The sequence below is a fragment of the Strix uralensis genome, chromosome 33 (assembly GCF_047716275.1).
Source record: "Strix uralensis isolate ZFMK-TIS-50842 chromosome 33, bStrUra1, whole genome shotgun sequence".
Taxonomy (NCBI): Eukaryota; Metazoa; Chordata; class Aves; order Strigiformes; family Strigidae; genus Strix; species Strix uralensis.
Window position 1 is genome coordinate 2953132 of NC_134004.1, and position 20136 is coordinate 2973267.

Here is a 20136-nt window from a genome sequence, read left to right on the forward strand (position 1 = left end):
GGCAGCGTGGGGGGGCCGCTGTCAGCCCGCCCTGACGGGCAGCCGAGGCTGGGGGGGCGGGGGCCGCCAGCATCCCCCGCCAGCATCCCGGGGGCCATCCTGGCCTCTCAGCCCCCCCCCAAAAGCAGGGCTTTGCCCTGTTGCACCCCCAAACCTGGGGGGGGCTGGGGGTCCCCATCCAGCCCCAGGGCAGCAGTGAGAGGGGGTGATGCACCCCTAAAGCCCATCAGGCTGCACCGCATGGGGGGTGCTGAGCTTGGGGGGGGGGGTTCGCAGCCCTCCAGGCCTCGCTAACGGGGGCTGAGCCCCCAGCGCGGGGCGGCTGCGGGGCCGTTAATAATAGATGAGACCAAATTGGCGGCCGGCGGCCGGTTAATCCCTGCAAACACGGCGGCGGCGGCGGCGCGGGCTGAGCAAACAGGGGCTGCGGAGTCCAGGGGGGGCCAGGCTGGGGGGTCCCGGGGGGGTCCAGGCTGGGGGGGGGCGCCCTGTGCTGGCTCACATCCACCACACAGCGGGTACCCCAGTTCCAGGCACTGCGGTGAACTGGGGATGGCTGCACCCCGGGAGGGGGAACAGGGCTGGGGGTGCCGGTGGGGGGCACGTGGTGTGTGTCCCCCCCCCGCCCCAGGATTCCCACACCGGCGCGGTGATGCTGGTGTCGTGCCCTTTGCCCGGCATCGTGCCGGGGCAAAGTCTGGCGGGGGGGGGGGGGGGAGTGGTGCTGCTGGGAGCTCTGTGGGGAGAGGTGGGTCGGGGGGGCTGGATCCCCACCAGCATGGGGTCTGGGGGGGGGCTGCGGGGGTGCCTTGAGCCCGGGTGGGCTCATGGGACCATGGGTGGGCTCACAGGGTGCTGCTGGGTGGGTTCAGGGGACCCTGGGTGGGGACACAGGGCGCTGGGGAGGCTCAGGGGGTCCTGAGTGGGGACACAGGGGGTCCTGGGTGGGGACACAGGGCGCTGGGGGGGCTCAGGGGGTCCTGAGTGGGGACACAGGGCGCTGGAGGGGCTCAGGGGGTCCTGGGTGGGGACACAGGGTGCTGGGGGGGCTCAGGGGGTCCTGGGTGGGGACACAGGGTGCTGGGGGGACTCAGGGGGTCCTGGGTGGGGACACAGGGTGCTGGGGGGGCATGCAATGGCTCGAGGGGGGCATGTGGGACCCCGGGTGGGCACACACTGGCCATGGGTGGGCATGCAGGTCACTGGAGGGGTCTGGCATGGGGGGGACACAGCGTGACCCGGGGTCCCTGACTGCGCCGTCCATCCGCAGGGCGCTGGATGCTGGGGCCGTGCCGGTGCCCGCTGGGCTGGTGACCCCCTGGGCAGCCCCTCCGGGCCGGTTGCCACAGCCAGGGGGACGATGGCCAAGCGGCTGTTAGTGGCCTACGGGCTGTGGGCGCTGGGGGGGCCGCTGGGGCTGCACCACATCTACCTGGGCCGGGACAGCCACGCGCTGCTCTGGATGCTGACGCTGGGCGGCTTCGGCGGCGGCTGGCTCTGGGACTTCTGGCACCTCCCGGGCTGGGTGGCTGCCGCCAACGGGGCCAGGGCTCCCAGGGACCGCGGTGGGACCGTGCCAGCCCTCAGCCCTCTGCGCTTGGCGGGGCAAGTGACCGTGGGGACATATTTTGGGCTGGTGGCAGCCCTGGGGCTGCCCTGGGTGCCGGCGCTGCTGGCGCAGCCCCTGGCTGTGGGGCTGGGGGTGCAGCTGGTCTCCTCGGTGGGCGACCAGACAGCGGAGGCACCCAGCACCCTGGCCGCAGCCTTCCTCGCCTCCCTCCTCTTCCAGGGCCGGGTGCTGGCGGTGCTGCCCACCAGCCTGGCCGCCAGCATCGTCGCCCAGCGGCACCGGCGCTACAAGCCCCGGGGGATGCCCCGGCCCCGGCTGGCCGCCCGGCTCTACCACCTGGGGCTAGCGTGCCTGGCCTTCGCCGCCCCGCTCGCCTGCCGCGGGCTCTGCGGCGCTGCCGGGGTGCTGGGCACCCTCCTGGCCCTGCTCCGTGCCGCCACCGAGCTCCTGGTCCTGCCCCTCCGCGCCGGCCGGCTCCTGGCAGAGGTCCTGGGCTTGGCCGGTGGCTCCCCGGCGCGGGAGCGTGGCGCCGGCTTCGAACCGAGCAGCTGGAGCGAGCGGCAGCAGCGGGCGTACGAGGTGCAGGATGCGGTGCTGGGGACCCGGGGCGGACGGGGGGGGGATGCTGTGGTGGGGGGATCCATGGGGTTGGGCTGCTCCCGTGCCTCGAGGGGGGCAAACGTGCTTTTTGGGGTCCCCTCCGGATGCTGAAGGCACATGCAGCCCCACGCATGGACCCGGGGGGGCCCGGTGGGGTCCCTGCAGCCCACCCCAGCGTGTCCCTCTCGCCCAGGTCCTGGGCGTCCCAGCTGGCTCCTCCGCCGAGGACGTGCACCGGAGCTACCGGGAGCTGGTGAAGCTTTGGCATCCGGACCACAACCGGCACCGGGCCGAGGAGGCCGAGAGACGCTTCATCGAGCTGCAGGAGGCCTACGAGGAGCTGGCGGGGGCCAGGAGAGCGGCGGCGGGGTGACGCCGCCAGCAGCCCCCGTCCTGCCGGGGACCGAGAGTTGCAAACACGAGGTTTCCCTCTCGCTGCTGCTTCGTTCCTTCGCCCGGCGCGACGACGCGCGGGGCCGGGGGCTTGTGCGAACCACGGCACGGGGGGTTGTGTAGCACATGTGCACGAGGAAGCCGCCGGGCCTTGCACGGCCGACAGCCCCGGTGCCCCCCGGGGAGAAGCGGGGAGCGGCGGGGGCGGGGGGCGATTAAGGCGGAGCGGGGCCGCGAACCCGCGGAGCGCCAAGCGCCAGCCCCCGCCGTCCCCATGTTCGGCCTTTCCCGGAGACACTCGGGTGTTTCCGCCGCAGGGCGGCGGCTCTCGGCAGTTTCCGTCCACGTTCGGCAGCCACCGCCCCGCCCCGCCCCGCCCATCGCGGGGGTGGGGAGGCGGGGCCTCGCTATTGCCGGATCCGATTGGCTCTCGGTGGAGGATGGTCCCGCCCTTCCCGCGCGCCGGAGGCGGGAGAGGGCGGGGCCTTAGCCGTCGCCTCGGCTGGGTCGCTTCGCCATTGGCTGGCGGGATGCCGCCCTCCTCGCGCCGCGCCGCGTCCCCGCGCGCGCAGGAGCTCGTCTCTGCCCTCTCATTGGCCAGGAGCGCTCGGCCCCGCCCCCGCCTCGCAGTTGAATGGCTGGAGGAGGAGGAGGGCGGGCCGAGCCCGGCCTTTCCCGCCCTCTCATTGGCGGGATCCTCCAGGGGGGCGGGCACGGTGCGGCGTTCTCGCGTTGCCATTGGCTGTGGAGCGGTGGCCTCGTCCCGATTGGCTGGCGCGGCCTGAGGGCTCCTGCCGGGCCGCGGCCCCCGCCCCCCTCCCCGGTGCATCGCGGCGGCCTGAGGTGAGGGGGGGTCGCGGCGGCGGGCAGGGGCGAGCGGGCCCCCACCGCCACGGCCGGTGAGTGTGGGGCGGCCGAGGGCCGCGGGGCCGGGCCCGGCCGGGGGAGTGCGAGCAGGAGCGAGGGGAGGGGGCGGGTGGTCGGCGGGGGAGGGCGCAGCGGGGGGCCGGGCCGGGGGGTCGGGAGGGGCCTTGTGTGGGGTAGGGGGGTTGGGAGAGGCCTGGTGGGGTGGGGGTTGAGGGGGCTTCTGTGGGGAAGAGGGGGCTGAAGTGTCTTGTGAGGGGTAGGGGGGCTGAGGGGCCTTGTCTGGGGAAGGGGGGGTCGGGAGGGGCCTTGTGAGGGGACTTGTGAGGGTTGGGGGGAGCTGAGGGGTTTTGTGTGGGGAAGGGGGGTCGGGAGGGGCCTTGTGCGGGGTGGGGGGCCCGGATGGGTCTTGTGTGGGGAAGGGGGGGGGATTTGTGGGAGAAGGAACAGCCTGGGGGGTGGGCTGTGGGGAAATGGGGGGGGGCAGGAGGGGCCCTGTGTGGGGAAGGGGGTGCCCTGTGCCGGCGGGGTGGTTTGGGGGGGAAGGGTGGCAGCGATGGGGTGAGGGGGGCTGGGAGAGGGCCTGGGGAGCAGAGGGGCCTGGGGAGGGGTGCCCCCCTCCACCCCCCCCGCCGTGGGGAAGGGGCAGCCGGCGCAGGCCCGCGGGGTGGGGGGGCAGAGGTTGAGGTGGGGGGGGGGGGGGGCCCAGGCAGTGGGTGACCCAGGAGCGGCTGCAGAAGGGGGTTTGCGGGTTGGACTGAGTGGAGCAGAGGGGGGGAAGGGGGTGGGGGGCGTGGGAGCGCGGGGCTGGCGGGGAGCGGACGGTCAGGGGTGTTAATACATTATTTATGCCGCAGCCGGTGCACGTACACAGCCCAGCTCGCCCATTGCTTCCGCCCGCTGTCCTTCAGCCCTGCCTCCGCCGTGCCTCTCCTCCTGCGCCGGCCCGGCTCGTAAATCCCAGGGGCAGGAATCCTCTCCCGGCATGCTTGGAGATCCTGCTCTGTGGCCTTTAGCTGTTACCGTCACACAAATAATTAACTAATGAGGGTAGTGGAAAGCAGGCCGAGCTGTGAAAAGGGAAATGTTATTTTCCCCTGTACCTCCACAGGGCTGTGGTCCTTAGCGCACCTAAAGCTTGACTTCCCCTCCCCTTACTCAGGATTTGCTCCATGAGAAAGCGAGCCTGGTGGAAGGTGGCTTCCAGTGCCGGGTCCTTACTCTTTTCCCCACCGTGGGTGCTCATCGGTGCTGTTCTTATTTTGTGCTCGATGATCAGCTTCCTGAGTGAGCAGAAAGAGGCGTTAATGTATCCGCAGAGGGAGCTGTTGCAGAGAAGTTGTGAAGCCTCTTTCCCGCGGAGAGAGGCCCGACACTGGGGGTCCATGGGAAGGAAGGCAAAGAATAAGGTTTGGTTCGGTTTGGAGAGGGCAGCAAATCCTCTGAGGGATGTGGGATTTCCTTCTGAGGGTGCCTCAGTGGTTCCCCTGGGGTGATCATCCTCCCTGGGTGTAACAGCCCTCTGCGAGGGGTGACGGAGGGGTGACAGAGGGGTGACAGTCCCATCTTGCAGAGCAGTTTGCCATCATCGGGCCATCAGAGGGGCTTGAGGAAACAGAAGTGGAGCCTTTGTTAATTGATGGGAGGTAGACTTGGAACAATGGACAGAAAATTCCCCCGCTGACTACCCGTGGGATCTGCTTCAGTGTCCCGCCACAGCCTGGTAGCTATTTTCATGATTTTGAGCTTTCTATAATGATTGCTTTTCACTAACTTGCGCCGCGCTTCCCGCGGGATGCTTCCGTTGAAAAGCTCCGCCTGCCACGTCTTCCTCTGGAGGTGTCGCAGATCTTGTGGCCTTTTGCCTCGAAAGTTACGGGCAGAGGGCGTGGAGTGTTTTGCCAAACTGTTTGGCTCAGGGACTTGGTGCTTTCTAAGCAGGACTTGCTCACACGAGCTGGGGGTGCCCCGTTGCGCAGCTTGGCTGGAGCACAGGGCTAAATCCTGGAGATTTTGGGACCTGGGGGAGGTCTGGTAGAGCAGAAAGGGCAGCAGGCGTCAGTTTGGGGTGAGACCTCCCGAATTCCTCGTGACCGTAGCCAGCCCCGAGCTTCCGGCGTCCCTCATAACCCGTCCTGGGGAGATGGAGCGCGGGAGCGCGGCCTCGTCCGCGCGCGGGTTGAGGATGAAAGGCAGAATCTCCCCAAAAATGCCCGCGGTGGGCGTCGACGCTGCCCCCCGAGAGGTGGAGGGGCGGAAGGGGGGCTCTGACGGCGCCGCAGCTTCTCCTCCCCCCCTCCGTACCGCCGGCCCGCGAAACCTTCCGCCGGTTGGGGAGCGCGGGGCGTCCCCGGGGGCTCCTGCTGGGGTGTCGCTCGGCTCCGTATCGCTCTCCCCTCGGCGCTTGGGGCCTTGGCTTTATTTCCTTTATTGCAATTTTCCGTTAATAACGTAGTTTGCGCGCGCTGGGCCGGCGAAGCGCCTGCAGCCCCTCTTGGCTCGCGATCTGCGGGGAGGTCGGGCGCGGCTGCGGCGGGGGGTTCGTACGCGTGGCCGAAGCCGTGTGGGCTGAGCCCACGTCGTCTTGGGTTTGCCACACTAAACCCCTCTTGCGGGGATTGCCTAATGCGTAAGGGATATTTTTTTTTTTTTTAATTGTAGCTTACTCTTAGAGGGGCATTTAAATATTTGATGATTTTTCTGAGCCATGCAACCCGTAAGAAGATTCTCGTTGGATTCAGGACAAAGGAGCTCTAAAGGTGACTTGCAACCTGGAGAGGATATATAGGGACTGCATTTAAAGAAAAAATAATAGATCTGGCAATTAAAATATAGGGCTTGTTTTTTAATGATATTTTCAAGCTCTGACTCGGGGTATTGGACCTGGAGATGAGCTATAATCAGAGAAAACTGAGGAGGGGGGAAGGTTTCTAGTCGGACTGCAGTAACCCCATTCACCCCGTTTAAGCGGTGAAAACATCCTTTGCTCCCCCAGTTTGGAGTGGGGCAGGGAACCTGCTGTATTTGCCTTGTTAGTTTTTCCTTCCATCTTTTCAAAAGCTTCTGATTTTTAGGTACTTTTGATGGAAAGTAAAATTTAAATCTAAAAGACACGTGTTTATCCTCTTCAATATGAAACAATGCTTGCCAAGTCCCTGAGACTCCTCCAGATCACAGAGCTGGCAAATACAATCTAAAAATCGTAGCGACGCAGGCAAAATGGCACAGGATGAAGTTGCCATTGCAGCTGCTCCCTCGCGCGCGGGCTGGTCAGGAGGGGACGTGGGAAGCTCTGGCTGGGTGGAGGGAGGACCAGAAGACAAAGTGCAAAGAGATCTTTGCCTCAGGAAAGTAAAATTTGGTGTCCAGCTCCAGAGCGTTTCGCTGCTGCCGAATCGCTGCTCTTGCTGTGTAAAGCGTCAGAAACCCCACCAGCAATTCCTGGTTTATCCGGGAAGGGAGTACGGAAAACAGCGTCCGAGCGGGAATCCTGCACCCGGGAATCCTGCACCCCAGCCCCCTCCCCAAGAACACAAAACCCCGTGTGATTTGCTCTTTTATCTCGTTTAAGTGTTTCTCACACCGGGTGGGGTTTTGTAGCATCGTTGGAATAGATACGGGAATGTTTTGTCGTCTGAAATACGGAGTTTTACTTCTTTGTGCTAACGATACACAATTAGCTTATGAGGGGTAGATGTTTGAGAATAACTAATGCCCAGTCGTGCTCTGCATAATGCATTTGGTGAAAGAACAATAAATGTGTGGATTTAAACAGAATATAGACAGCTAATTATCTCTGAGGTTAAATATTCAGTTCATTCCTGAGGAAATACTGGGGGGGGGAAAAAAAAAAAAACCCAAACCCCAAGAGTGATATTAAGAAATTATATTTTTAAATCCTAAAATGGTTCTTTGTATTGTACAATTTTACGATCCCTCGTCCAGTTCCACGAGAGGACTTGGCCGGGGCAGAAGAAGGAGCCGCTTTGTGCGGGCAGGGCTGTGGGCGCTGGCGTGGGACCCTCGCGGAGCTGCGTGGGCTCTGGCCCGGCCGTTGCTCGGTGGAAGGAGCTTCTGAAAACCGATTGGCTCCGTTTGAGGGGGAAAAAAAGAAAAAAAACAGAAAAAAAAAAACCCCACCCCAAGTTACAGTCAGGCTTGCTGCTGAACGGTGCGCTTCCTCCCTTTCGGCTGCGGCGTAGTCACGCTGCCTGGCTGTGATTAAAGCCTTGGCCCGATGTGTTTCGTGGTCTGTTTTGGGGGAAAAAAAGTTAATTCTTCGAACAGAAACGACTGAGGCATCTGTTGAACATGAGAGATGAACAGGCTTGTTTTGGTCTGCTGTAGCTTAGCAGGTATTTGCTGAAAAACCTCCCAGTCTCGGGGTTTCAGTGCTGCATAAATCCCCCAAAGATTCAGTGGAGATCTGGGGGAAAAAAGGGGCCTGGCAGCACCCCCCAAAGGCAGGAGAAGTTTGGGGTGTCGGCGCGTTCCGTGCGCAGGGGGTGTATTAAACCGGCTCCTCCGAGTTGTGTTCCGTGACAGGTAGAATAAATTCCTGAATTTTTAGTGTAATTGTTGCTTTTTTTTTTTTTTTCCAGGACACGCTATAAAACTGAGTTAATTCCCTCCTCGCGCGTTCCGGGGGGTTCCAGCGCTGTAGGTAAATACCCGGGTCCTCTGCGGTGCCGGCGTCTTGCGAAATGGATTTTTATTTGACAATGATTATAAATTACAAACAGGACAATTTATTCTCCCGAAATACTGTCGTGTGTACTCACAGAGACGACTCTTACGTGCTTGATCAACAAGATTAAAATAGGTTGGTGAGGGACTACTTAACTCAAAAGCCAATTAGCCAGATGCTACTGTACAGCGTGAATTATGCTCCAGCTGGGCGGGAGGCGGCGGCTGGGGACAGCCCACCGTGCCGCCTGCCCCAAATCATCCCCGGCAAAAACCCTCCCAAGAAGCAGATTTATTTCTTTGTCAGAGCTCCAGGTTTCTCAGCAAAAGCATCTTCCGTAGACTAATAAAAAAATCCAGACCAATTTCTCACTGTTTATCTTCTTTTCTTCTTTTCCTTCAAATAGGGAGCTATCGAGTTCCGAAAGTTTGCTGAAATAATCTGTCTAGACGGAGCAAGAATGGCACGGCAAGCTAACGCCACGGGCGGGGGATTTTAGAAGTCGTTTCCTTTTTTGCCTTGCTGTCTGTAAAATTTTCAATTTTTGTTTTTTTCTGCCTTCTTTCTAAATTAGATGGAATACGCTGATATTTGGCCGTTTAACAATAATGTGCATTTCCAGCGTGATTTGAAAAGTTTTATGTCGTCAGCTGAACGCTGGCAGCTCTGGGAGGAGTTTGTTGCTCTGTCCGTAGCAGGAAGGAGTTGGGTTTCTGTGGGTTATGTTGCTCCCCTGTCAATTCTGTTAGAACTACAATATTTTATATTAATCCTGCAGGTAGATTTCTTGACGTTTTTGTAGGGATGCTTTACCGTTTCTATAGAGACGTACGGTGCGCTGTATCAGCCTTATATCGCCCTTCTCTGAAGGAGCTCGCCGCCTCTAACGGGTTTATCTAAACTTAAATTAACCTCTGCTATTCTACCAGCCTTGACATTTCCACCTGGGTTTTAAAACCACGCGTGTGTTTTACAGCCCCCTCGCGCCGACCGGTTTAAGGTTCCCGGCTAGTGGCAGCGTTGATATTTCCAGCGGAGAGACGCCGAGTTAAGGGCAGGTCACGCAGCCTCAGCCCCGATTCTGACGTGAGCCGGAGCTGCTTTTGACTGTCTGGCTCTAGATTCTCACCACGGGGTCTGTCGGATGAAATATTAATTGCATCGTCAAGGAATAAAGATTTGCCGGTTTATACTCGTCAGATACATCAGTGGGGTTTTGTTTCCAGTCCATTATTTTTGTGTTTAGAATTTAGCTTGCCAAAGAGTGCTTCAGACCCTGCTGTATGTTGTTTGTTTTCCCCCCAAGACTTAATTACTGTTTATTTTTTCCCCTTTGAAGTGGGTAAAAGTGTATTTCTTGGGTGATAAGGTCTAGTGTTTTTCAGGCTTTTTGAGATTTCCTGATAACTTCTTTGCTGGCGACTTCTGGTTTTTACAGCTTGTTTCTAGACTTTGAGTGAATTGTTCTTGCGGTTATTTGCTTTTCGGGGATGTACGTGCAGAGGCAGTTTTTAAGTGTTGCTTTGTTTCAGGGATTAAGTTTGAGACAACCTGAGGGAGTTCACGGTGAGTACTCCCAAGCGTGACGTTACCGGCTTTTGTCGGTACCTGGGTATTTCCAGGCTCCCTCCGGATTAAAGCACGCTCGTCTTTATTTAAAAAATGAAATCATAAAGGTGACTCGAAAGCGCAGTTTTGGGGTTTTTTGTTTTTAAAACTCCGAGCAGTAGATACAGAAGGCATTTAACTCTGGCGTGGTAGGTCAGTGCCGGAGCGCTTTCCTTCTCCGCACGCCGACGTTATCTTAAACTCGCAGGAGGTGGCCGAGGTTCCCGGCAGCTGGCTGCCTGCGCTGCCTGCCGAGCGTTTCCTGGTGGCGGACACAAAGCAGTCAGGCAGGGAAGTGAAACTTGGGTGTAATCGAGCAAACCGAGGCACATCGGCCGCGCCAGCACGGCCGGCGCAGCTCGGAGCTCGACCTGCCGCCAGCCTCCGGGCGCCGAGCTCGGGGGCCGCTCGCGTCCCGATCCGGCAGCCTGATCCTTCGCTAAATTCTCTGGCTTCTGTGTTTTTGAGCAGAGTTTCAGATGCCGCAGTTTTTACGAGGTGGTATTTAGTGCCTCGAGGCATCAAAACGAATGAAGGCGTTTAATTGAGAGAGCTGAAGGCGGCGAGGCAGGAGTTTGTAACCACCTCTCTCGTTTGGGACTCTTTTTGCAGGTAAAAAATTCTTTTGCGCCGTCTTTTTTTTTGCGCAGGCAGCGAGCGTTGCCTCTGTCTCAGATTTACATTGCCAGGGTCAGCGGCTGGAAATAAGTTTTGAACTCCTGTGTAGCTAATAAAGGAGAATCCTAATGATAGGAAACGTCTATTTTTAAATCAAAATAGGCTCGTTAGGACCCTGTCGATGAAGCCTGGGGCAGCGTTGCCGGTGCAGGAGGGTTGCTGCATTCCTCAGATTCGTAAACCGTATCCCTAAAAATAATCCTCGTCGGGGTGGACGGGAGTTGAACTTCTAATTAATTCTGAAGCAAATTAGATGCCTGTTTCTCAATGCTGTCATTTCATTTTCAAGAGCGTGTGGGTTTTGTTAAAACGTACAAGGTCTCCTGACGTTTACTAAAATATTTTGCGTCTTCGGTTACCTGCGTTTTCCATATTGAAATGGCAATTTTTGTGGGTTTTTTTGCCCCCGCTCCATTGTGAATACGGCTTTGAGGTTTTGTAACGGGGGCCGGATCCTTCCTCGGGGTTAGGCGGGTTTGCGGTGGCAGAGAGGTCTCTATTGTTTCCTTACCTTGTGTATCCTGTTGTTCTTTGTTTAACCTGTCATCGTACTTGATGTGGTGCCTGCCGCCCCTGCTTTCCTCGGCTCCTGAAATCAGGAGCGCCGGGAGCACAAGGAAAACACACGTACGTAACCGCCCCGCGGAGCTGCCCCTGCGCCGCCTCGGCGGGGGAGGCTCGTGCTTCGTGCTCTGCTGCGAACAGCAGAGAAAGCCTTTAAAATGTGTCTGCTTTTGGGTGCCGGCAGCCGAGTGAATTTTGCCTTCCCTGGGATGCCGGCGGCGTTAACACACGAGCGGTCTAAGAGTTGCCGGAGCGTTGCCACCGGGCGTAGGAACCGCCGAGCTCCGTCCGAGGGCTTTGTCCGAGGGCTCTTGTCTCCTAAACGCTGGCGTTTGTGTCAACGGCTTTTTTATGACGGGTTCGAGCCCTCCCCGGGTCTCTCCTTGCATGCTTAAGTGGCAGTGTCTTACAGTAGCCTTGAATTAAGCCTGTTGAAACCGTACCAAGTCTTCCGTAGGGATCTTGTTGCTTTATATTAAATGTTCTTTTTTTTTTTCTGGCTGGTTGTTTCACCACGCCTTTAAACAAAATACAAATTTTTACTCTTAAAAAGCGTGAGCAAGACGGCTCTGACAAGCCAGGAGGCTCAGGCTGTGCCTTGCCTAGTAACGTAGCAATTTTCTTACTTCTTTTCTTTGTTTTTTTTTTTTTTTCTTCCTCCTTTCTTTTTCAGAACCTGAAAAGGCCGATACCAACTGCCGCAGTCAGGCTTTGTGACAAGAAGTTGCTTTTCAGAGGAAGGAGCTGTAGTGCTCCGCTGGCCTGTCAGCAGATTTCTGACAACTCCAGACCCCGTTTGCCCTCGCAGCTGGGATTTTGCCATCCCAACCCAGATCTCTGCCGCTTCCCGCGTTGATACACGGCGGTGTGTGAATTACAGCTGCCAGCTACGGTGCTCGAGGGCGAGGACTCGATTCCCCCCCCACCCCTGTATAGCTGGGCGTTAGAGCAAACACGCTGAGATGTCTAAAAAGCAAAATACAAAAGGTAAGATGCGTGTGGACGTGATGGAATCAAATGCCAGTAAACAGCACGATTGATTCCGAAGTTATCAATTAGGAAAGGGGTTAATTGCTTTTGCTATACTCCTTTCGAGGCTGCTAGTGGCAGTTGACAGCTGGCTGTCGCTGTCTCGGTGACATCGTACAACCTGTTGGGTTTTGCGACGTTTTTAGTCGCGTTTCCGTTGTCCAGCCGGACAGTTCTGATTTCACGAGCTCCTCTGTAACGTTGATAGTGCATCACGTTCCCAGTCAGACAACAGGAGGGAAAAAAAATGCTGTTTAGTAGGTGAAGAGCTGCCGAACCAAACTTTTTGATGGCACTGGGGTGCCCGGCTGGCGCGTGTCCCCCCCCTCGCTGGGTGTCGGTGGGGGCTGGGTCCCTCGGGCATTAACCCTACCGACACGTCCCGCTGCCGGCAGCGCTGTCCGCGCTCCGCGTGCCCCCTCCGCCCTGCTCCTCCCGCCCCGGGAGCCCGGCTGGGAAAGAACCTCCGAAGAGCGGAGGGATGGCTCCGCTCAGGCCCTCGCCTCTCGGGGCCGGGGTGCAAACCAGACCTAGTCAATCTTTTTCCTTCGAGGTGGGTACAGGAGGGCAACGAGCAAGTTTGTGAGAAGCTTTTCCCTTGCTTTGTCTCCACACGCAGAGGCTGGTTTTCCTTTTTCCGCCGTGGCACGTTAAGCGGCAAAGCCGTTCTGGCGTCAAGCAGCTTATTTCAGGGAGGGATCTTATTTGTCGTGTGTGAAACATTAATTCCAAAGTGTGTGTGTGTGGTGGGGGGAAGAAAGGGGGGGTTGAGGGTTACGGTTCTCTTTTTATTTGAACTGACTACTAATTAATAATTTAAGGCGAATGGGTTTGACAATTCATGTCCTCTACCTCAGGAGAAGAGCTTTTGTTCTCTGTAGATTTTTTTTTTTTTTTTTTTTCTTCTTCCCTAGCAGCTTTGGCATAGAAACGGCGTCTACCTGAGGAGCCCAGCCGTCCTTTGACAGCCAGGTCCATACATGATTCAAAGCAATTAGTTACAGTTATGGAAATTATTGTCTAGGATAATTTTTAAGTGATTTTTAAAACGCTGTATTTGTATCTGTGCTCCTGGAAGCCTCAGTGCAAGTCATTAAGAAATCGACTTCTCTCTGATGCTGCAAACGGAGCCCGGCAGTCGGTGCTGAGTGTGTGTGGAGAGAAACACACCTTGAAACAGCAGAAGAGGCTTCACGGGGCCAGGTGGGGAGCGCCAGAGAAATCTGTAGGAGACAGCTGGGGGCAAACGTGGGAAGCGGCCGCTCTGGGGGGGTTCAGGGGTTTGGCAAATCCCCGGCCGAGCGAAGAAGCCGACCCAGTTGCGGCTCTCGGTGCGTTGGGCAGAGTGTCGGGGAGAGAACCCGCCGGGAAGCGCTGGCACGTATTGGGTGCCTAAAGAAAAGTAAAGGGATCTTGGCCATCAATATTTGACACGGAGCAGGAATGCAGAGCAGGCTTTAATTCGCGCCGCCACCGGGGAGCTAAAACCCGCCCTGCTTTGTTAAGCAGGCTCATCTCCCGCCCGCGCCGCGCGGCCGTGTGGACATGAGGGAAGGTGAGAGTTAAAGCTGCAGACTCTTCTGGCTGTGCCCTGTCCTGTTTGGACTGTGATTGAATTTTCAATTACTACTTTTCTGCTGCTCTAGAATGTTAATGTAGTCAACAAATATTTTCCAGTTCTCTGTAAAGGAGTGTACCTGGGCCAGGTAAGAGTGTCTTTTCAGTTTCTCTTTCTTTCTGAAAGCAAAACAAAACCCCTTTGCGGTGTAACAAAGGGCTGGTGAGAAGTGTGGAGAGAGAGGAAACGAGACGGAGCTATTTTTAATAATGCAGCAGTTCTGAAACCGAATCAGAAGCCCACCTGTTTCCTAGAAGTGCCACAGAACAGAGCGAACATCCGAGCTGTTCCGAAGGGTATTTTTAATCCTTGCGAAAATGGACACGCAAAGTTCGGGCGCAGAATCGTGTTCTGCTCCTGAATGTTACTGGCTGTAAATAACTCAAAAGATCTATGCTGAGGAGGAAACGGTTCGATCTGTAAACCAGTCATGTAATTATCCCCATTCAGAATCCAAATGCGTGCGGCCACGTGTAGGTCCATGTCTGGGTTATCCTGGATGGCTCATTTCAGCTTTGGTTTATTCTGTAAGGGATAATTTAGAAATCTGAAGGAAAGGTGGTCTCGGCGATGGCAGATCTCTAAATAAATACTTCCCCGGAGTCTGGTAGGTTTGTTGCTGTCTGAAGTGATCTGGGAGTCTTAGTGCTCCTGTTTTTCCCCCCAGACGAAGCGTGTGCGCTCCCTCTCATCCCCCCTCCTGACTCGATTAATTGATTTGAGTGAAAGCAGCCACCAGGCTCAGGAATGACTGGTGACCCCAGGATACAAAGCAATCACATAAATCTTGTTTCCATCGGCCATCAGCCGCGGTTTTAGGCATGCCAGGTTCCTGAATAAAACACCACACGGGTTCCTGCTCCTCTGGATACATCAAGGAGCCATTTCAATTGATGGGAAACTGCCCCACGTGAATTTGGGAAAGGCCAAAGGTCTTTGGTCTCGGTCGCTGGGGAGGGAGGGTTTTGGCTGGAGCGGTGTCGAGCAGCAGGGAGCCTGCGCACCAGAGCCTTTACAAAAACCCCAGATGTGAGAAAAATTTGATTTTTAAGCTCGTACGTTGTTTAACAACGCATCAATCAAGCAGTAGATACCGCTCTGCCAAAGCCAGGCCTTGCTGATCGGGGCAGTTGCGAGCGATTTGTTCGCTCTGCGTCCAGATAACTCGTGGCAGAATCGGCAAAGCGGGAGGTTGCCGAGTTCTCTGCGAGGCAGCGCTTGCTGTGAGTTGTGTGGAAAAGGCACAAAGGCGAATGTTGAGCATTTGTGCTGGAACCTGATAAATCAGCTCCTGGCTCACGAGCGGGCGCGGTACGAGGGTGCGGGTGGTGCCAGGAATTCGTGGGAACTTCAGCCGCGTCGCTCTGCTGAGTGCGGTGCTCTGGAAACGCGCGGGTTTAATTTTTCATTTTTTATGTGTAGACGGAAATGAGATGGGAGGGTGAAGACGGTGTCTTGCAGTTCAAATTACCTTAATGGCTCTGCCTGGCTTCGCCGCGGAGCTGGTGGCCTCGCTGCGCTGCGTGCGCGGGTCGCAGCTGGAGCCGTGGCAGCGGCCCTGCCCCGGGTTTCCCGTGACACCTCGGGGACAATGACACCTGCACCCCAAGGGCTTCCCCTGCCCCCGGGGGCTTAGGAGAGCTGCGGCCCTACGAGGGGCAAAAATACCCGCTTCTTGTGTCGAGCAGAAACTGCCAGTTCTAGCGGCGCGACTTTGGGCCTGGGCGAGAAGTTGATTTTTATTACGTATTTAATCTCATTTTTTTCCCCGCTCTTCCGAGCCCTTGGGGAGTACGGCAGGGAGCGTGGCCTGCCGTCGTGCAAGGGCTCGCTCTTCCGCTGCCGTCCAGCTTCTGCTGGAGATGAGATGTCTGGAAGGTGGCTTTGCTCCCCGCGGAAGGAATTCTCCACATTGTGAGCCCGTCTCTTGCCCGTGTACCCTTATTCTGTCTCAAACACAGCAAGTGTTTTCGTAGTTACGCCCTGGCGACCCGAATCCTGTATCACGTCTGGGCCGAGAAGGCCGTGTTGTGCTCTTGGCCCCTTGAAATCTGTTTGAGAAAATAAGCGAGAAAGTGGCATTTTTTGTTGAGACAAGGCGCTGAAGAGCAGCTGCCGCCTCTGTGGGCTGGCTGTGCGCTGCAGGAGTATCGCAGGCCTCTCCTTGGGGCCTTAAAATAGTTTCCACAACAGCTGATTGAGGTACCAAACCCCGACTTTGTGGCCAGGCAGCGAGCAGGGACAGAAATTGAGCTTAGTAACTGAACAGAGCCGCTCGAATAGCTCAGTGTATTTTGGGGAAGGGAGGGCTCAGGGCGCTGTGTGGTACTGACGTTCCTCCCCTTGGATCATGGAAAAAAATTAGTCTTTCTGTGTAGTTTTTTCTGGTATCAGTGAAATGTCTGGACAGCAGCAAACCCACGAATATTGATTCTAACCGCAGTTCAGTCCTTCCTTCTCTCTAATGCGTGAGGAGAGAGCTTAGCGCTGGTACCTCTGTTGCCTGTTAGCAAGAACAGTTCTTACGAGGGGAACAAAACCCAGCGATCTGTGTTGATGGAATTTGTAAGGAAAAACACGACGTGAGAGATGCAAAACGCAGCCTGGGGTGGTCTGTTGGCTTCAGGCGCAGAGCCTGGCGCCCCGGGAGCCGGCGAACCACAGAGAGCTCCGGCGGATGTAGTCTCTCAAGTAGCCCTTTTTCCGGAAATCCTGATTTTTAGGTTTTTTTTTTCCCCCCCCGGTGTCTGTGGGCGCTTCGGTGTGCCGGTCTGACTGCAAGCACAGACCCATAGAATAGTGATATTCTGGCTTCTTTACTCCGTCCTGGGAAGGTGCATTAATTCCTGTCCAGTCACCTCTGCAGTCCTGGGCACGGACATCTCCCGGTTCTCACAACGCAGGGGCTGCTGAAGATGCTTGTAATTAGAGCAAATTGGAGATGCTCCGCGCGAGCAGCGAGGTGCCATTTCTTTAAGAGCTTTTTATTTCACATTAGCCGAGGTCTCCCACGCTATTCCTGGGAGAGCCGGCGCGGTTACCGTTGACCTGAAAAGCCACAGAGTCTATAAATGTTTCACGGTTTAACTGAATCTTGATTGCAGAGCACTTCAAGTGAATATGCTGCCCAGTTCCCCAAAGCCTGCGAGTGTCCTGGCCAGGGCGGGAGGACAAACCTGGCGTTTGGAGCAGGATTTTTTTTTTTTTTTTTTTTCATTTCATACGCTGTTTTACTGTGCAAACTCCCCGTGAGCTGGCACATGGGTGTGGTGGGGATGAAGTGCTGGATGGGTTCGGAGGAGCTGGGTGCGAACACCTCATCGCGCTCTTACGCCTTCCTGCGATGTGCTCTGTGACACTGCCTGGGACCGGGTCTGGGGAGGGGTCAGGGTGGTGCTTTTATTTTCCGAAACTGCCTGCCGTGGCTCAGAAGTGAGCCAGGACTCGGCTCGGCTTGACTTGAGGGCTTGAGGGGGGGAATAGTGGCCCCTGTTTTGACTTCCTCGAGGTGTCAGGTGTGAAGTTGTTTTATCTCCTGTGTCCTAGGAAGAGGGGCAGGCATTTGTTAGATCCGTAGTTTTAATTCTTGCACGTGTGTTGTTCAGAAAGGGCTGGTTTAGCGGAGTTACGGGAGGAGCAGGTTGATATTTAGGAGGGTGAATTCATCCTGGCATCGTTAGTGTTTCTGTTTAAGAGATCTGTTTAAGAGTCCAATAAACAGCACAGAAACACAAAAGTAAATGATTTGGGATGAATGATTTCTTACCACCTCATTTTTCTGGAGGAAGCAGTTATGAACAGAGAAGCAATTAAGGCCGTTGGCGTCGTCTCGGGGGTTTATCACGTCAAATCAACAGGGCAGCGCTGCACGGGGCGCGTTGGAATGCAGCAGAGACCAGGCCGAGCGTCTGACTGACCCGTCACGTCAGACGTGCCATGCGAAGCCTGAGCCCTGGCTTTGGGAAGGAGCTTTCCTTTCCCACGAGGTTGTTAATTCAAAAAAATCTCGAAGTCGCTGGTGGCCGCCAGACTTCTGTCCACGCGGGCGCGAGCATTTTAAATTCTGTCCCTTCTTGCAAACACCCGCTGTCGCAGGAGACCTGAGTGCCAGCAGCTCTTTTAACGATGCTCGGGAGCGCTCAGGGGCGATATCAAATGTATACGGCGTAGTCTCCGTCGCATAATTTTTGCATGCTAAACATTTTAGCACCAGGAGGACTTGGGCTGTGGCGAAGCGACTGGAATCTGGAGAAGCGGCTCGGAGCGAGGTGCCGACAAGGTCAGTCCCCTGTAAGGCCAAGCGCAAATGGAGTTGTGGGGAAGGGATGGGATTGAGTAGCTGAAAATGTGCTGCATGGGGGAGCTGAACTTCATCTTTCCTGGCACCTGGGTCCTTGGTGGCTGCTCTGCAATGAAGATTTTGAAAAAAGATTGCTAATTCTCACTCGGTGATGGGAGTCTGAAAGCCATTTACAAGATTAAGGACTAGAAAGTTGGTAACTCGAACTTCTGTGAGCTTGGGAAACTTGAGAAAATCTTGCTCATGGGGCTGAAACGGGTAAGGATGGCGGGAGGAAGAATTTAACCGTTCATCTGTAGCCTTAATAAGAGGCTGACCTTTCCATCATGTTCACAATTCTGTCACTGTATTTGGAGGCATCTCGGTTTAAATGCTACATCAATGTCTGGGAACCGCGGAAGTCAATGGTGTGTCTCAAAATCGCGTACGAGTTATTTAGAGGAGGTGAGGGAAAGAACATGAATCAGCAGCTTGGAATATCAGCTGAGCTAACGCAGAAAGGGCAGTGACCGAGCGCGCGGCCCCGCAGAGCGCCCTGGCCTGTTGGAAATGTCCCTTCCCCTGGGCGGTCCCCAAAGCTGCCGGGCAGCGGCAGCTGTAGAAACCCCCCTCCCGGGCAGAATCGGGGGGGTCTTGTGCTTCCCTGGCTCCGTGCAGGGCTCGAGGCATCGAAGCACCCGCGAGCAAACGCCCTCGTAGGAAATCTGGCTTTGTGCACGCGCGTGAACTCCCTGGGAGGGGGTTGGTGACGCAGGGTGGGAGTGCTGAAAACCTCTGGCGTCCTGCCCTCGGCCCCTGCCCAGGGACGCCCGTTCCTCCAGAGCCCAAACGTGGCCAAAATACCCGTTTGAGGTGTGTCTGTCCCAGTAAAACACGTCCGTGACCGGCTGTAGCCCTTTTCCTTCGCAAACCTGAAATTGAGCCTGCTCGGACCTCTGGCAGGGAAAATCGAGGGCGACTTTGTGATGCCAGGCCCCCGTGAGGATCTCTCGGTGAAACGGGAAGGCCTGCAGATTTATGTGACCTTTGCTCGCTGGCAGGGAGCAAACCTGTTGGTGATGGCTATCTCAATTATGGGTCTCTCTTGGAACATCGAAGCATTACCTTGGAGATCATTGCTGGCAGGGAACACAAGCTGCTGGATCTTCAAACCCATTTATCAGTCTGCTTGCCACTTGTATCTCCAGGTGGAGGAAATTGTGAACCACACTGCTGGAAGGCTCTAGCGCTTTTGTTAACTCTTTATTGCTGGGCTCAGGCAAAGATGAATGTGGAGATGGAGGAGCGGTGCTGGTCCGGTCGGCTTCAGCACCCTCCCGTCTCGCACCAGCCCTGCTGGGACTCGCGGTTTTTGGCTTGTGGTTTTGCTCCCTGGTTGGTTGGTTTAAACTGTCCCAGAGCTGAGGAGTGAATCGGCTTCTCGAGTTCAGTGGGGGGCACTGGCAAACCAGATTCAACCGGGGGTTACCTGGCTAAAGAGAGTCCGGTCCTGAAACGGGGCTGGGATCGCGTCCGGTTCCCCCTCGGCAGCTGCTCGGCCTCTGCCACCCCTCCGACAGGACTAGCCAGCGAGCGCCGTACGTTTGTAGGATTTCAATTTTCTCCTTGGCAAAGTAACAGCTCGGAGCTGACCTCTTGCTTCGTATCTTTCTAAATGTCTCTCGGTGCCTGTTGTTCAGAAGAGAGCTTCCCTCTCCTTTGTCTCCACAGATCCGTCTGGGTTTATTTTTGATGTGCAGTCCAATACTGTGATGGCCCAAGGAGGAACCTTTGAAAACATGAAGGAGAAGGTAAATGTGTCTTCTGAGACTTTAACTCACCACGTGCCATGGAAGAGCTCGTGAACGCTGTATCTTCATCTCCTCTCTGAGATGAAATATGTTTCTGTCTGGGAGCTAACTGCAGCTCTGTCAAAAGCAAAATTTTATTCAGGCTAAATCGTCCTGGCACATTAAAGTTTTATAAGGAAGTCATCGGTTAGGGTGTTCAGACTGCTGCGGAAGGGTTGCTGTAGGCTCCGTGTGGGATCAAGCAAATGGTTCATGTGTCACCCCCTTTCCTTCCCTCTAGATCAGCGCCGTGCGTGCGATAGTCCCCAACAGGAGCAACAACGAGATTGTCCTCGTGCTGCAGCATTTTGACAACTGCGTGGACAAAACAGTGCAAGCCTTTATGGAAGGTAACGGCGGCTGGTTTCTGGGCGGGGTTTGTGGCTTCGTGACTCG

At 56.4% G+C, this 20136-nt stretch overlaps 2 protein-coding genes across 6 annotated transcripts in view; both read left to right on the forward strand.

Annotated features, from left to right (window-relative positions):
* Window positions 1-732: 732 nt before the first annotated feature.
* On the forward strand, window positions 733-2605 carry DNAJC22 (DnaJ heat shock protein family (Hsp40) member C22). Its single transcript, XM_074853978.1, has 3 exons — window positions 733-748; window positions 1271-2149; window positions 2364-2605. The coding sequence occupies exons 2-3, from the start codon at window positions 1361-1363 to the stop codon at window positions 2541-2543; spliced, it is 969 nt and encodes a 322-aa protein (XP_074710079.1). The 5' UTR covers window positions 733-748; window positions 1271-1360; the 3' UTR covers window positions 2544-2605.
* A 748-nt stretch (window positions 2606-3353) lies between these two features.
* Window positions 3354-20136, forward strand: part of SPATS2 (spermatogenesis associated serine rich 2) — a 29728-nt gene continuing 12945 nt past the window's right edge. For 2 of the 5 annotated variants that reach the window (XM_074853931.1, XM_074853936.1), the window contains exons 1-4: window positions 3354-3462; window positions 11638-11951; window positions 19622-19701; window positions 19982-20090. In XM_074853931.1, coding sequence (XP_074710032.1) covers window positions 11927-11951; window positions 19622-19701; window positions 19982-20090 — 214 coding nt within the window. In that variant the 5' untranslated portion in view covers window positions 3354-3462; window positions 11638-11926. Of the gene's footprint in view, window positions 3463-9936; window positions 10335-10999; window positions 11028-11637; window positions 11952-19621; window positions 19702-19981; window positions 20091-20136 lie in introns of those variants that run through there. The other 3 variants (XM_074853934.1, XM_074853935.1, XM_074853933.1) reach the window with 3 other exon arrangements.

Bases quoted from the DNA above. Each gene is read 5' to 3' on its own strand.
- DNAJC22 (XM_074853978.1), top strand. From the start codon at position 1,361: ATGGCCAAGCGGCTGTTAGTGGCCTACGGGCTGTGGGCGCTGGGGGGG. The intron at 2,150-2,363 runs GTGCAGGATGCG...CCTCTCGCCCAG, and splicing joins GGCAGCAGCGGGCGTACGAG to GTCCTGGGCGTCCCAGCTGG.